The following is a 14,636-nucleotide window of genomic DNA, read 5'->3' on the forward strand; positions in this document are numbered from 1 at the left end:
TGTACTTTTTAAAGCATAAAAAAATAGCTAGTGCATTAATTTCCTTCAGCTACACCATGAAAGCCCTGTTTAAAGAAGAAGTGAAAAGGTTCATTCTCTTCAAGTGTGATGTAACACACCTCCCTTCCACAGACAGTGCCTCGCTAAGCCAAACATCTTAATCTTCTCTGCAGACACCATTATTTTCCACATGTACAGACTGGATTAGATAAATTACCAGGTAGCCTCATTCTGGGGTTCAACATGGAAAGTACCTTGAGATGACAAATTCAGCATGTTTAGTTAGCTAAATCATCCGAAAGAGATCTTAATGACTTTGATTGTCCATAAGGAGGATAATCAGTTAATTGGGGAAATTAAACCTCCTTCCTTTTCACAAACCAACTTGAGTTTCTTGCATTTGGTTTTCTACACAAAACAAGAGCTAAGGGTAGTTTTCCCTAGTACAAAATCAGAAAGCAAATCAAAGGTAAATTACTTTCTGAAATGGCAGTCTAGTTCCTCAACCGTCTCCCTTAGAAACTCCTGCTATTGCTCCCCTCTCACAGGGGCTTACTGGCTCTTGAAGAAGAAATACTTCCCCAGCCCAGATTCCCATTTGTTACTAAATTTCCTTTTTTTCTCAAAAATTGGCATCGCTATTGTGTATCAAGTACCAATGGCTAAAACTATCTGTCCATGAAAGTCTGTATTCTGTCCCTAAATCCTATCTATTCTCCTCTATTGAAAAGGGTACCTCAAATGTCTAAACTCAGCACATGGAAGTGAAACTGCTGAACAGATGTGGAAGAGTACTGACTTGAATTTGCACAACAAGACTGTGATATGAAACTCATCATTTTGCACAGGCCCTTAACAAATGACAGAAAAATTCAGCTCTGAAGCTGCCAGCATTTCTCCAGATAAACAAATTCTGCTGTTTCTTCCAGGAATAACTGAGGACACTGGCCATTCAGGAACATGGTCAACAAAAATTTCTCACTTAGAAACAAGGTCCAATTCAGTCCTAACAAAACAGCTCAGTAACTTAGGGTAAGGAAAGGATCCTCACGATCACAGATCACTATCTGGGTTGCATTCCTCCTGAACTACACAGAGGTGGTGGCAGTCATTTCAGCTGTCATGAGCCACCTCAGCCAAAGGTGGCTCGTGTCTTCACTAGGCATTCAGGTTCCCACTGTGGTCAACAGAAGGAGGAAGAGGCATTTGTGCAACCCATCATCTTTTATAGCTTTGCTACCCTAAGACAGCATGAAAGCATTTCAAAGACACTTCCCTGTGTCACTATTAACTGGAGACAAGCAACCCATGTAAGAAGTGAGGAGGAACAGAGTACACACCAAGCTCCCTTGGTCAGACCATAAGGCTCATCAAGCAAAATACGGAATGCAAAAACACCTTCCCAAAACAGCACTTGCTGTTGTTTTTGACAAGAAGCAAGCTTTTACCTGAAGAGGTCTGTGAACAGACTGTAAGGAGAGTAAGAGGCTGGGACTACCATGACTGCATCTGACAGGAGGGATCTGACAATCTAAGGGTGATTAAACCCAAATCTCTAACAGAGCTTTTATGAGACTTATGCACTGAGCTTGAGCCAGCTGCTGATTTGACCACTCATGATAGGAAGCTGGACATAAAAACATGAAGATTTTCTTCACCAAGAAATCCCAATACTATCCTTTGAAGTTAAAGTTTTTTCTCTCCACTTCTTCCAAGCTGAGATTCAAAAAAGGGTTCTCTGTAGGTAGGCAAAACAGCTATGCTGGATATGTTCATTAGTCTACATGCTACTTTCCAGCAGCAAAACAAATGCCACTGCAAGCAAATAATATGAAAACCATGGCCATTCCTACTACTTGTCTGTTGTAGGTAAAGACCTCCAAGTTTGTCTTACATTAATACACACATTTTAGAATTCAATATGCAATCAATAATCAAAATAGGTATTTATTTCCAGATACTGGTAATTCAGCTACAGCATACAAACCTAAGTTGCAATCATGTTATGCAAAGTCAAATATGTCCTTCAAAAACACTTCATTATGGTTGTAGTGCAAAAGCAGAATTGCCCAGCATAAAGAAATACTCTTCAACAACCATTTGAAGGACCTGTTAGGTCATTGTAGAAAAATTGGCCTTGCAAAGGTTTGCACCAACACAACCAGGTTTGAACAAAAAATCATGGAAGAAGTCCTTCTATATCAGGGTCAGAGTTCTGCACTGACTGCAAGTCTAAGCCAAGCAATCTGAGCAACTATCCAGTCAGACTTTAAATACCTCCTCTTCAAGTATTTTCAATGTATTTCTTGAACTCAGTGAGATCTTACTGGTTTGAAATTTTATATAAATATTGTGACATAATTTAAGAGGAAAAAGAATTACTTTCTCTTTCTCTACATTAATGTATTTTAAAATAAAAAAATTAAGATAATCAACTAATTTCACCACAATTCATCAGTCCTCATACCTAGATATTGCCACTAAGTTACAACTAATATGTTCAGAAAAGACATAGCTGTAGCAGAGATTAACTCAATTATGCAGAAAGCAGAGACTGCTGCAAACTCAAAGAATGCAGTCATTATGAATCATGTCTGACACTGTACACGTTTTTTCATATTACTTTTGCTGGAATTTTACTAGCCCTTTCTTAATGGCTAGTATTTGAATGCAGGGCTATTAGCACTTCCAGGCCTCTGGTATAGGGATAAGACAAGCCCTTTGCAAGCACATCATCCTTGAGCATTTGATAGACAAGTTAAATATCACAGCTTTTACAGCTGCACATTGGAGAAAGCTTGGGAAAGAGGCAAAGCAGAGAAACTGATGTGAGCATGTTTACAGTGTTGTAAAATTTATTTTACCATCTTCAGAGCTACTAGGCAATTTATTTATTTAAGGGATAAAAGTAACATATAAAAAGCTTCCTATGAAGTTCATTCATCTCTTTCATTTTAATGATTATACACCATCATAGCAGTCTTTCACCTCAGTGCCATTCAGACATCAATAGATGAACTGCTGGAGCCAGCATCTGCTGCACAGGCAATTTCTCTACTCACTGAAAGACTCCATCATGCCCTGCCTTACTTCTTGCAGGATTTCTTGCTTTAACTGAAATCCTAAAAGGTTTCTCTGTGACCTCTGAAGATTGCCCAAGTGCTATTCCATGGACAGAGAGGGCAAGACACAATGAAACCTTACAGACACAGCAGCTGGAGCAACCTGGGCAGAGCACAAAGTTAATTTCTTGTTAGCCAGATTGGCTTGAAGTTCCTCTGTATTACTTGAAGTGTTGCAATTAAGTACTGCTCTAAGCTATGCTCAATTAGGCTGTAAGCAAATGCTCATTTGTAACTTGCATGCAGTGTAATGCAGAACTGAATGTTCACTGGAAGCCAAGGGAAATTACACTGAAGGTACATTTGCACAAATATAGCTGGCAGCCTCCTGATTTTCCACTTCTTATTAATATCCTAGAAAATACTAAAAAATATGTTACATTGTACAAATGGTTAGAAATTGATAATCTTTATCCCTGGGACTGAATGTGGTGCTCTCATGCCCCCCCCAGCTGACAAGCACTTCACTTCCCTTGAACTGACAGCCTCTCTCTGCAGAAGATGAAAGACTCAGGATTTAGATTACCTTTCCCACCTGTGCAGGCAAAAAAAGAAAACCAACAACAACCCAATGCCAAAAAACAACCAAAACCCCCAACAGACTAGGATGCAAATCAGGGTGGGTAAGTATGCTCAAAGAAAATCAAAAAGCATAAACCAAAACTTTATAAAACATAAAACATTGACTGGATCCACATTCAGGAGTAAAACCCAGTCCCACCACTGCTCATGAAAAAAACAAAAGAGGTTCTCAAATATATTTAGGACCTTTTAAATGTTAGAAATGGAATGACATTAGCTTCAAGTGCAGCAGGAGCATTTTTCAGCAAAACATTATTTGAGTCTGCCTTTTAGAGCATGCTCATTTGACAAGGCTGTAACAAGAGGCAAGGCTCAGCCTCACTTGGATGAGCTTTACAAAGCTTTAACAAGCTAGTTTGTTAAAGAAAAAGGTTCAAAGGTCAGCCATGGAAAAAAATACATAGAACAAACCAGCATATAACACAGAAAACCACATAGAGAATATAAAATAAAAGGTTTTACCTGCATGACTAGATGTTGTTATTCCTGCAACATCAGCTTTCTTTTCTTTGCCTTATGAAGTGGAGGGTGATCTTTATATATTTAATGCCTATTTCTTTTCAAGCTGTCCCATAAACCCATTATAAGGTGACAGTACTGCAAGCAATCTTTTCATTTTCTCCTATACACAATCATAGAGATATGTGTGTGTGTGTATATACATACTTCAAACATTTAAACATAACACTGCTCTGGAATTTGTGACAACTCAGTAAAAAGCATTCATAAACTGAAGCACAGTAGGTATTTTTCAATGCTAAAAGTATGTACCTGATACCTGATGCTTATCAAAGATCTCATCTATAGCTTGTTCAGCAGAACTGAGAACTTGGTGAACGAAAATTGCTGAAAACATTTGTAAAGCTATTTATAAACTCCAGAAACACTGCAGTCATCTTGCTTTTGGTAGATTTTAGTACGCAATAGGGAAAATAAGTGTAACCAGCAACAATGTGACAAGCAAGTTACTTCAAAGTAATTAGCTGCTCTTAAAGTTTGCAGGCAGGGACATGTTCACAAATGACTCACAGAAGCCTGAGGGTGACTTGTCTGTAAAATTAAATCCAGGCGTTTTACTACACAGACACTGTTATTTAGCTCAGAATGCTCTCATTAATGTTTTGTACCTCCTTTTTTTTCCAACAGTTTTTTTTAAGCAGTGTTTGTTCCTTATGAACATCTTTTTCCTATTCTCATTACCTATTCTGGCAAGGATGCTAAGGAAAGAAATTTTTTAAAGGTGAACATAAAAAAGGAGAGGAGGAACACAAGCAAGGTCAGCTCATGGTGAGGCAGCCAACCTTCCCTGGTGACTGTTGGGCACAGGCATCAGTCCCAGCACTCAGGAGCTGCTTCCTCTCCAGCAGACACAGAGATAACATTCCTATGAAACGTCTGGATGGACAATGCACACTGTAAAGTTTGTGTGTGTGCAGGGTGAAGCAGTATCCTCATTGCCCATCTCTAAATAACCCCAAAAAACAGAGCAGTTCCTCACTCTGGCCAGACAAGAGATGTAGGCAGATGAAAGGGGTAGCTGAAAAGACCTGGGTGTTATAAAGTGGCACCTGTTTGGTAAAACACAGAAGCAGCTTTTAAAGGTCTCTCCCACTTTCATCCCCTTTTCCCATAAAAACTTAGAGAACCGTGTTTTCTTCGCTGTTAATGAAATCTCACTGAAAGCAAGCCTGCTGTGACAAAGCTACTTTATTCACATTCCCCAGAAACATCCCATGCTCTTGGAATGGGATCTTGGATCCAAACTTCCAGCTCATTGTCAATCCGTTTTGTTTCGGAGTGCTATTCATTTCTCCCTCAGCAGCACCAGAAAAACCCAAATAGTGCAGGCACGAAGCACAACAGTGGTATTTCCAATTCTGTTGCTTCCTGAAATGTAGCGAGAAATGTAGGAGAAACCAGCTCCAGTAACCCCAGCAGCAGCAGGGTTTACCACTGGAGAGAACAAGCAATCCTAATGCCAGTGGAAAAGCATGAGATGTAGCTTCTATGGACCAATGATGGCTTGTCCTATAGCAAGTCCAGATTAAACTCACTTTTATGTAAATTTAGTAAATGATGTTCAGATTACAGCCAGGCTGAAGCAAAGATTGAAGGTACTTACATTAATTAAACAAAATCATTTTTTAGTACAGTAATTCTGCACTCCTATTAGGAAGAAGAATAATATAATAAGAATTTGATAGCAATAGGAGACTATAAATCAAAAGCACAGAGAATTGAAACTCATCCCACAATGATTTAATTAACTTGCTATTAAATTCCAACTGACATTTCCCCCTGTTTAGGAAATGGAACAAAACTAGATCTGCAAGCTCTGGCACAATGCAAGAACATCCTATTACCAAAACAATGAACTAACTCCAAGTTCCTTCTTCCCCACGCATCCACACACAAACACCACCTAAGTGAAGATGGACATTTCAAATAAATTTCCACTTTAATCGTGGGCACAGGTCATTGTCCAGGAAATTAAAACAAGTCCAAAGAAGCCTTTTGCCTGCTCTGAATGAACAGCATCCCTCCTCACACTTAAGCAACAACTGTGCTGATGGCTTGGAAAGGAACAAACTAAACACTGGCTTTGCCTGCCATCCCTAGAAGTAGATGCCAGCAAGCAAGCAAAAACTTGGGTGTCTTCCCAGTCCTGCACTCCATACGTCCACAGCATCCACCAGGAATCACCAGCAGCTCAGCTGCAGGTGCCAGCACAGCTCTGCAAGAGCTGCCACAGCTCACCTTGGGAAGGACCTCGTGGTCAGATCACCTACCAGCTGCTGGCAACAAACTGGTGCCACGAGGTCACAGAGGATACACACAGCAGAGGCTCTCAATTATGAGCTGCTGCTTTCTTTCACCTGTCCTCTGGGTAGCAGAGGTCCAAAAAGGCTTCTATCCAAAATGTCTAAAGTTGACCTGAACTCACACCTCGAGTCCAGACAGCACAGATGTCACACAGACTCAGTGTGGCTGTTCCTGCCTTGCTGAATGACTCCTTAAAGGCTATCAGCACAAAGTTACAACATCTCTGATTCGTCTCAACCGTTCATTTATGGTATAATTACAGTCACTCAATCTAGTTCTGGGGTTTTTTAATTCCCTACTTCACTTACGTTTACACCAAAACCCATTCCTGCCTGCCTCACTAGGCCCAGAGAAAGTTAGAACTCCTCCCATATTATGCTTTCCCATTTTTCACTGCCTTCTCAGCCTGATAGCTCCTCAGTTCTGTCAATTCCTGATCAAAACATAGAACAGCAAAGTTATACTCTTACTCTACTGTTAATAAAATACAGCAAGGGAATGTGCAACAAAATGCGCAAGTGCACACATAACTAAGATGCCCACAGAAAAATGTAGTATGGACACACTAATGCAGTTACTGGTGCAAATAGCACAGACTGCTCAGTTTATTACTGTGCAACAGCTTTTTTAAACAACTGCAAGTATTACTGAGTGGCTGAAGACCCACTGGGGTACCAGGACACATGGAGCAAGGCAGGCTTGGGCCAGGTTGGTTCCATTCATTGGATGGACAGTGCATTCTCCACTGGTCCTGAGCACACAGCCCTCCTCCCAGCACACCCCCACGGCCAGAGCATCACTTCCAGGTAGGGAGCCAAAACGCTCCTGGGAGCTGGGCCAGGTTTGTGTCATTTGAAACAAAAAAATCCCAACAAATAACATAGTCTTGGGTTTGAGCATGAGATGCCCTTCATATTTCCAGTAATTCATGTTGGGACTGTAACTACTGTCCTGGCACTTTCCAAAAAGCAAGAACAAAGAGACTAATTTCTTTCTAACACAAAGCTTCTTGCTGTAAGAGGCATGAGGAAGCAGAAACAGCAGCTTTGCCTCTGTGCTGATCCCAGTCCTCAGCAGCCCACATGCAAGGCTCCAGCTGGAGAGCCTGCAGACCCACCTGGAGACCAGCACCAACAGCAACAAGGGCTGCTGGTCCTTAGCTTAGTCCAGAAAGCTTGTTAGACCTCAGATATTCATCATTCTCTTCCTCAGTAATGAGGAAATGCGACTTTCAGCATGATGAAACTGATCATGCTGTGAACTCACCTCCACCCTGATTTCAGGACAACATGTTTCCATGAGAGAGGAGATAAGATGACAAGTAATGCAACATCTTTCCTTCCCTGCCAATCAAATTTAACTCTGTTAAAACTTTGGGAAGGTGTTATTTCTCCAAACAAGAGCAGGGCACTCAAAGGCTGCTTTCATGCAGTTAGATCACAGCCCTGCAGCAGCCCTGAGGCCTGCTCTTTCCCTACTTTTTTCCCAAATACAATTGCAACTACCTTTAAAAAACCATCTGAGTTAAATATGTTGCAGAGCAATTTATGTATGATTTATTTACTTAGTGTAAGAGACTTGTTTCAAAGAAAGATTTGAGAGAAACAACATTAAGTGTCATGGCAGATACTCCTGAAAACCCATGTTTTAAAGCTGGGCCAAAGGGAATGTCTAGACTTAGACCTAAGGAAATGACCAGATTATATCCAGCTATAGATTTGGCCTGTTTAGAGAAAGTAATGCCCTGTTGACACACTAAGATGTCAGTATTTATTTTCAGAATGTCTTGTTGCAAAAGATTGTTCCACTGAAGGATCAAGTACAAAATTTGCTGTGACACACACAAAATCCAACTTAGTACATAATGCCTGCATTATACACGAGTTCATATTTTTATACAGCTTCTCTTTAGAAAATCAACATCCACATCTTCAAAAGAGCCAATATAAAAGTTTTATGGGAAGAAAAATGAAAAAATGTGCATCATAACATGTAATTAGAACAATAAAACCTAAGAAGTCTGTTTACACAAGCTCCCTTGAAGAGTAACTAAATCTGGATAAAAGAATGACATTAATTCATACCCATTTGTGAATTTAATTTGCTAGAAAAGAGTAAATAATTTGGGTACATCAAACTGCTTTTTGGAAGTTTGCCTGGGCTGTATAGAGGGGGGATGTGAGAAATTTGCCCTATTTTTACAGTTGAAAGCTTCATTGACTCACACAAGATACTTAAGCCTAATATCCTGTGGCATTGCAGTGACCTACATGTAATTATTGCATGCTTTTTCCAAAATATTTGTACACAACCAGAAATTATAACCTAAGTTACCAACTAGCTCTTCATTTATACCAGCAACACAAAGATGGACTTCAATTGGCAGTAAGGTAGCTGTCTGATGTTTTTAGCAATCTTTTGGACAAATGTTTGGTCTTGGTTTGGTGATATTTTCTGGTTTCCATTTTTCTTAGACAAACATATTTATCCTGTTAAGCAAACAATGGTTTTAAAATTTTCAGCTGTCCCTTCTCCTGGCCTGCAACCACTTCCCCCACTTCAGACATGGGGTGATCTTGTGTTTGCAGGTGTGCATGAGCCTTACATACAAAGATGTGGGGAAAAGGGAGAGAAAAATATCAAGTGGTCTTGCAATGCCCCTAGTGTCACCCAGAGCATGTCCTTCCTGCTCCTGCCTTTTCTTGCCCTTCCCATGCATGTAAAGTGGGAGTGCTCTCAGAGCTCTGCTGGAGTTTTGGGCTCTGTGGTGATGGGCAGATGGGTGATACTTAGAGGACAAAATGAGGCACAGATGAAGAGGGGAATGTTTGGGCATGCACTGATCAGGGAGCTCCTCTCCTGCCAGCCTCCTGTCCAAGCTCACAGACCACGCTGCTCTCAACTCAGGGACTTATGAGCTCTTTGTCAGCTACCACTTGAGGGATCGTGGTTTCTCCAAGCACAAGACATCTGCACTGTCTCACTCACCACACCAGAAACTGAAGTAGCTACTGACCCAACAGCACAACCGGTTGGTACTTCTCATGCAGGTGCTCACCAGCTGGCTACATCACTAAAACTTCAGCTGTGCCATTTTTTACAGACCCATGTGCTGTTCACTATCAACAATCCAACTTTTAACATTTTTCACTGTAAAACTAAGCTCAAAGTGGGCTTTTTCCACCTACAGACCTGAAATAAAGGATCATACTGCTGAACTCCAAAGAGGCATGTATCTCTTTAATGCAAATAATTTCTGAATGTCTATCACCAGGTTTTTTAGGTCACACAACCCTATTAGCACATGTTGCCATTGCGGATGATGTTCAGTGCAGGATAGCCTTTGAAATGTAACCTGAAAGTTCACTGCTATTTCTCTTCTAAGTCTTTTACTTCTAAATTATGTGCCAGTTTTTCAACCTTTGTGTGCTCAGAAAAAAATTATCCACAAGATTAAGTTCTTTTTCTAAAGCAAAGAAGATTATCTAGAACTAAAAAAAGCACTCTCTAAAAACCAAATCTGAAATGATTTCAATAAGCCTAACACTCCAGTTTTACCTCCCAGATTGCTTCTCCCATTAAATGACTATCCCATTTGCCTACAGGTGTGTTTAGTTTTGTGCTGCTACTGAAGACCTGTTATTCCCCACTGTTGTCTGTCTTCTGGGGGCAGCTGCAGTACACTGCTGCAGCCATCAGCTTTAAAAGCAGTATTCAGTGCCTGACTGGCAGCAGAGTTAGAGGTGGCATACTGCTTCCTGCTGTGGTGAAATCAGTACCATTACCCAACAGATCTCGTAAAAATATTCTCAAAAAAATGGAATTATTGCACTCTTTTGAGTACCATAAAGAAAATGCTTTGTCACCATGAGAAGACAGAAAAAAGAACCTAGCACAAAAAAGTAAGAAAGGTTTATTACAGTTATTTTTCACTCCTTTACTGTTTTTATCTTTCTCTGCTGAGCCAAGAGTAGGAAACAAATGCAGAGCAGTGCATAAAGCAACACTGTGAACTGCTTGTTAAAAAAAGCAGTGGCAACTACATGAAAAAAATAAGGAAGAGACTCAGAATCAGTATGAAACTTGTATGTCAGGCTCCAGCTACAGAATAAAATTTACAGAATAAAATATGAGAAAAGACAATATCCATTTTTTCAGCCAAAAATGTAATTCAAGCTTTATTACTTAAAAGCTTCTTTACTCACTCTTTCATTCACACATGCATCCTTTTCCTATAGGGAACAATATACTGTGAAAAAGTATAACTTTTAGTAAAACTTGAATAGAGCTGGCATTTTCTTTATGCCTAAGGCTTGGTAATATGACATGAGACTCTTCTAGGTTTAACAAGACTGGATCTTTAAATTCCTCTTGCATAACCCCAACTAGATTTTATCATTGCAGAGTTGTATTTTACAATTATTAAATAACAGTGAGGTATTCCAGGAGGAACAATACTAACATTTCCTTTCTTATGAAGTCATCAGACCCTCCAGCTTCCCAGTGATCTCTCTACTGTTTCACATGGTCAGCAAACAAAATACTCACTTCTTTCTGAAATCCCCAAAGGCTACATTAACCTGAGATCCCCTCAAATATGAGCTGACCAAAGGCAACACTTCCTCCACACCACATGTGTGCCGTGATGCCCTGTGTGATCAGAGTTGCAGCACTGCTGGCTGGAACTGCTATTGGCTTATTTACCTGTAAATGCTCAAGTAGCATCAAAGGAATTCACTAGCACTTCATATATCCCATGTAAACAGAACGGCTCATTCCCATCTCCAATTTCAATCTGTGTCCATAATTTGCAAGCAGAGAACCTGAATTAGGCGTCTTGATGTTATACCTTGGTTAGCATTTAACATTGTATTTGTATTTTCCTTAAAGCACAACTTATTTTCCCTAACTGCCAGGTACTAAAACTTGCTATTGCACTCCTTTAACTAAGCTCATCACTCGTTTTATTAATCAGTACTTTGTATCGTATTGACAGACATTTATCTCAGCCAGACCACGTCCTAAAATAATTTATTCAAATTGCCAAAGTCTATATTTTTTAATGTGTTGAAGTTGGAAAGATGTATAACATTTCTTAAGTTACTAATTTTTTTTTTACTCATGATGTTTAGCAGACTCCCGTGAAGGAAACTAAAACTGAGTTAAACAAATTATGAGGAGGCTGAAGAGAGAGATTATTTTGTTATCCAATGATATTCCATGTTTAAAATCGAGGTAGTTTTCTTCCTTCATGAAGAAACTAAACCCACTCTCTTTTACCATTCATACTTTAAAATAGAAGGGTTTTTTCCAGTTTTATTTCTCTAACCCTTCATTAAAGAGAGCAAAATACTTTGATAGAGAGGACAAGAACACTTTGCTATTCTTCCCTCATCCAGAGCCAGTGTTTCTCAACTGCCTGCAATGAGTTGATATGCTGAAATGATCAGTGTATTTACATCTACAAAAGAAACCATTATTGCTCAACACGCTTTACCTCCTCAGCTTGTACCTTAAAGGGTTTTACCACTATAATGGATTGTCTTTGATTAAAAAATTCAGCAGCAAGCATATCTATACAATATAAATGATTTCATTATAGGCTTTCAAAACATTTGTCAAAACTTTTGATTTTAAAGTAAGGTAGAATAATTTAAAAAAAATTATAAGGTAAAACTTGTGAAAAGATCTTCTATTCTGCCTTTATAGCCATCTTCTCACATACATTAAAAGACTGGTTATTTTTATATTTATCTGCTGTTAAACCACTAGTTTCTAAATTCGATCAAAAACTGACTCACAGATCATTTAGGGTTCCTTAAGGTTTTACAGAGCCAAGTTTAGGGTGGGTTGGGTAATTTTAGTAAAACATAGAGCTAAGAGGCAAAGAAACCCTGAACCAGGAGGATATTTGGAGAGGTAAACACAGGTTCATCAGAAACTAAAGTTTATTTCAGAAAGACAGCTCTGCTGCTGTCCTGCTGCCAAGTGCCAGGAGGCAGAATTGCCCCTGGTTTTATCTCCCCAGAGTCACATCAACACTGCCTTAGCACAACAGCTTAGCCAGTACCTGGGTCTCTGACAGGGCCTTGTGTTAAATTCCCAATGGGATGGCTCAATTTTTTCCCAGGGCATGATTTGGTTACCTGTCTGTCTTGTATGGCTAAGAAATACAGTAAAACCAGTGGAGGTGCACTCAGGTGTCTCTCAGGAAAGGAGGCAGCTGTTCATGGCACTGTAACACAACACAGAACACACAAGGGCACACATCTGGCTCCTCTGCTTGTAGCTGTACCCAAGCCCTTTATCTCTTAGAGAGCATGTAGGAGCTAATTACAAACTAATTGAGCAGTGACACAGAACTTCTCCATATTTTTGGGTACTCAAGAACAGAATTGTTGTAAGCCAGTAGTCAGAGTAACCCGTTTTTTAATTCCCATGCAGGTCAGCACAGTTTACAAAATAAAGGTTTAGTCTTCAAGTGTGCTTGAGGAATGATACAAAACATGATGATTGTTTCTTACAGAGTGGAGTAGGACAGAGAAGAAAAACTTCTGGGTCACTGAGGTTACTGCTCTGGACCACATGAGAACTCAGTCTGGGCTATCTTAACTGCCAAGAACCCAGAAAGTTACTCCACCAGCTTTCCATGGGACAACCTTCCCCTTAAATCCCATTACAATGAGCCCTGCCTAGCTACAAGCTCTAAGAGCAACTTTGCTTTTTGAGTAGCTTCATGAAAAACAGCAAATAAAGCCCCACCATGTCTTTAAAGAATTCAGCTTTTCAGTGTTTTTGTGACACCTAGAATATGCAGTATAAAAGGCACAGATCCTCATCCAACTCTAAGATAATTCACTTGACTTCAGAATTAGTACATCTTCAGATTTTGTTATTCAGTCTAAAGGATATTAAGCATTACTGCTCCATTCACAACATGCATTTATCTGAAAGAGGCTTACTTAATTTTTACACATCTTTCTTACAAACCTTCTAAAAAATGTCTGAAGCCTTTTTGAAGATACTCTCTCGGCCAGTGCTGCCCTACTCACAGACAAAGTGCACAAGTGTTTTTACTTATCTGGAAGCTTTCTTTCTGCCTTCAAAATGAAGTAGTCCACTGCTGGTTTGCACACGAATGGATGACCCAAAGTTTCATCCCATACTCACATGCTTACTAGCAGGTTGACTCTGAGGTAAAGATCCAGGGGCCAGCACTGGAGAGCTTGCAGGGCTACAAAGTTCTGGGAAGGGGTTTGGGATGGCCGGCAAAGATGATGTTCGGAATTGCTGTTCTTCTTCTTGAAGACGCCTGTAAACACAGAAGCACTACACATTAAGAGGAGCAAACTGGCACCACTAGACCTGGCTCTCCTGCCCCAGGGTTTGTGATAATGACCCTAAAAAAAAGGAATCAAACCCATTCTTTTTCTAGGTAACTACTGTACAGTTACAGCAACTCCTAGTGCAAAGTAGGTAATTGCATGTAAAAAATGACCAGTCAGGCATCCATGCTTGTTTTGTTGCTCATAATTTGATTACTTGGGTGAGTAACTGAGGTAACTGTGCAAATAAAATAAACAAAAATATCTATCTGTAGTCACTGTTTTAAGCACTAGATTACAAGCTTAAGCTGTGTGTGCCAGAAAGTCAGTAAAGCTCTTCCAAAGCAATGTGAAAGAGGAGAAAACAATGGCAGTCACTCAGAGCCAAATTCCAAGTGGATTTGAAAACAAACATGTACCCTACTGTAGAGTTCTCTAAGCTGTGACTTAAACCAATAGTGTCACCTCATTATAATACCAGATTCTATCTCCAAGCAACTTGGCATTTCCTGAGAAATGAAAAGGCAAAGACATGGCTTTAGCAATACCCAATTAGCTGGAATTGTACCCTCCCACCTTATTCCCATCCAACAGTTACTGTTCAGACAAGTTTGCATCCCCCAAAGTATACGTCATGAGTCTGCATGTAACAGTTTCAGGTTCCAGTTTATTGTACACTTGCAGTGCCCACACCAACAAAAGAAAAACTAAAACCTAAAAGGAAAAACTAAAAGAACCTAAAACTAAACCTAAACCAGAAAAGCTGTAAGACCTATTCGTGACT

The 14,636-nt window shown here is 39.8% G+C and overlaps 1 protein-coding gene across 2 annotated transcripts in view; it reads right to left on the reverse strand.

Moving 5' to 3' along the window:
- GRB10 (growth factor receptor bound protein 10) overlaps positions 1–14,636 on the reverse strand; it is a 145,471-nt gene that overhangs the window by 39,721 nt on the left and 91,114 nt on the right. For both annotated transcript variants that reach the window (XM_077182658.1, XM_077182655.1), the window contains one exon: positions 13,698–13,839. In XM_077182658.1, the coding sequence (XP_077038773.1) occupies positions 13,698–13,839 (142 nt within the window). The remainder of the gene's footprint in view (positions 1–13,697; positions 13,840–14,636) is intronic.

The sequence above is a fragment of the Agelaius phoeniceus genome, chromosome 1 (assembly GCF_051311805.1).
Source record: "Agelaius phoeniceus isolate bAgePho1 chromosome 1, bAgePho1.hap1, whole genome shotgun sequence".
Classification (NCBI taxonomy): Eukaryota; Metazoa; Chordata; class Aves; order Passeriformes; family Icteridae; genus Agelaius; species Agelaius phoeniceus.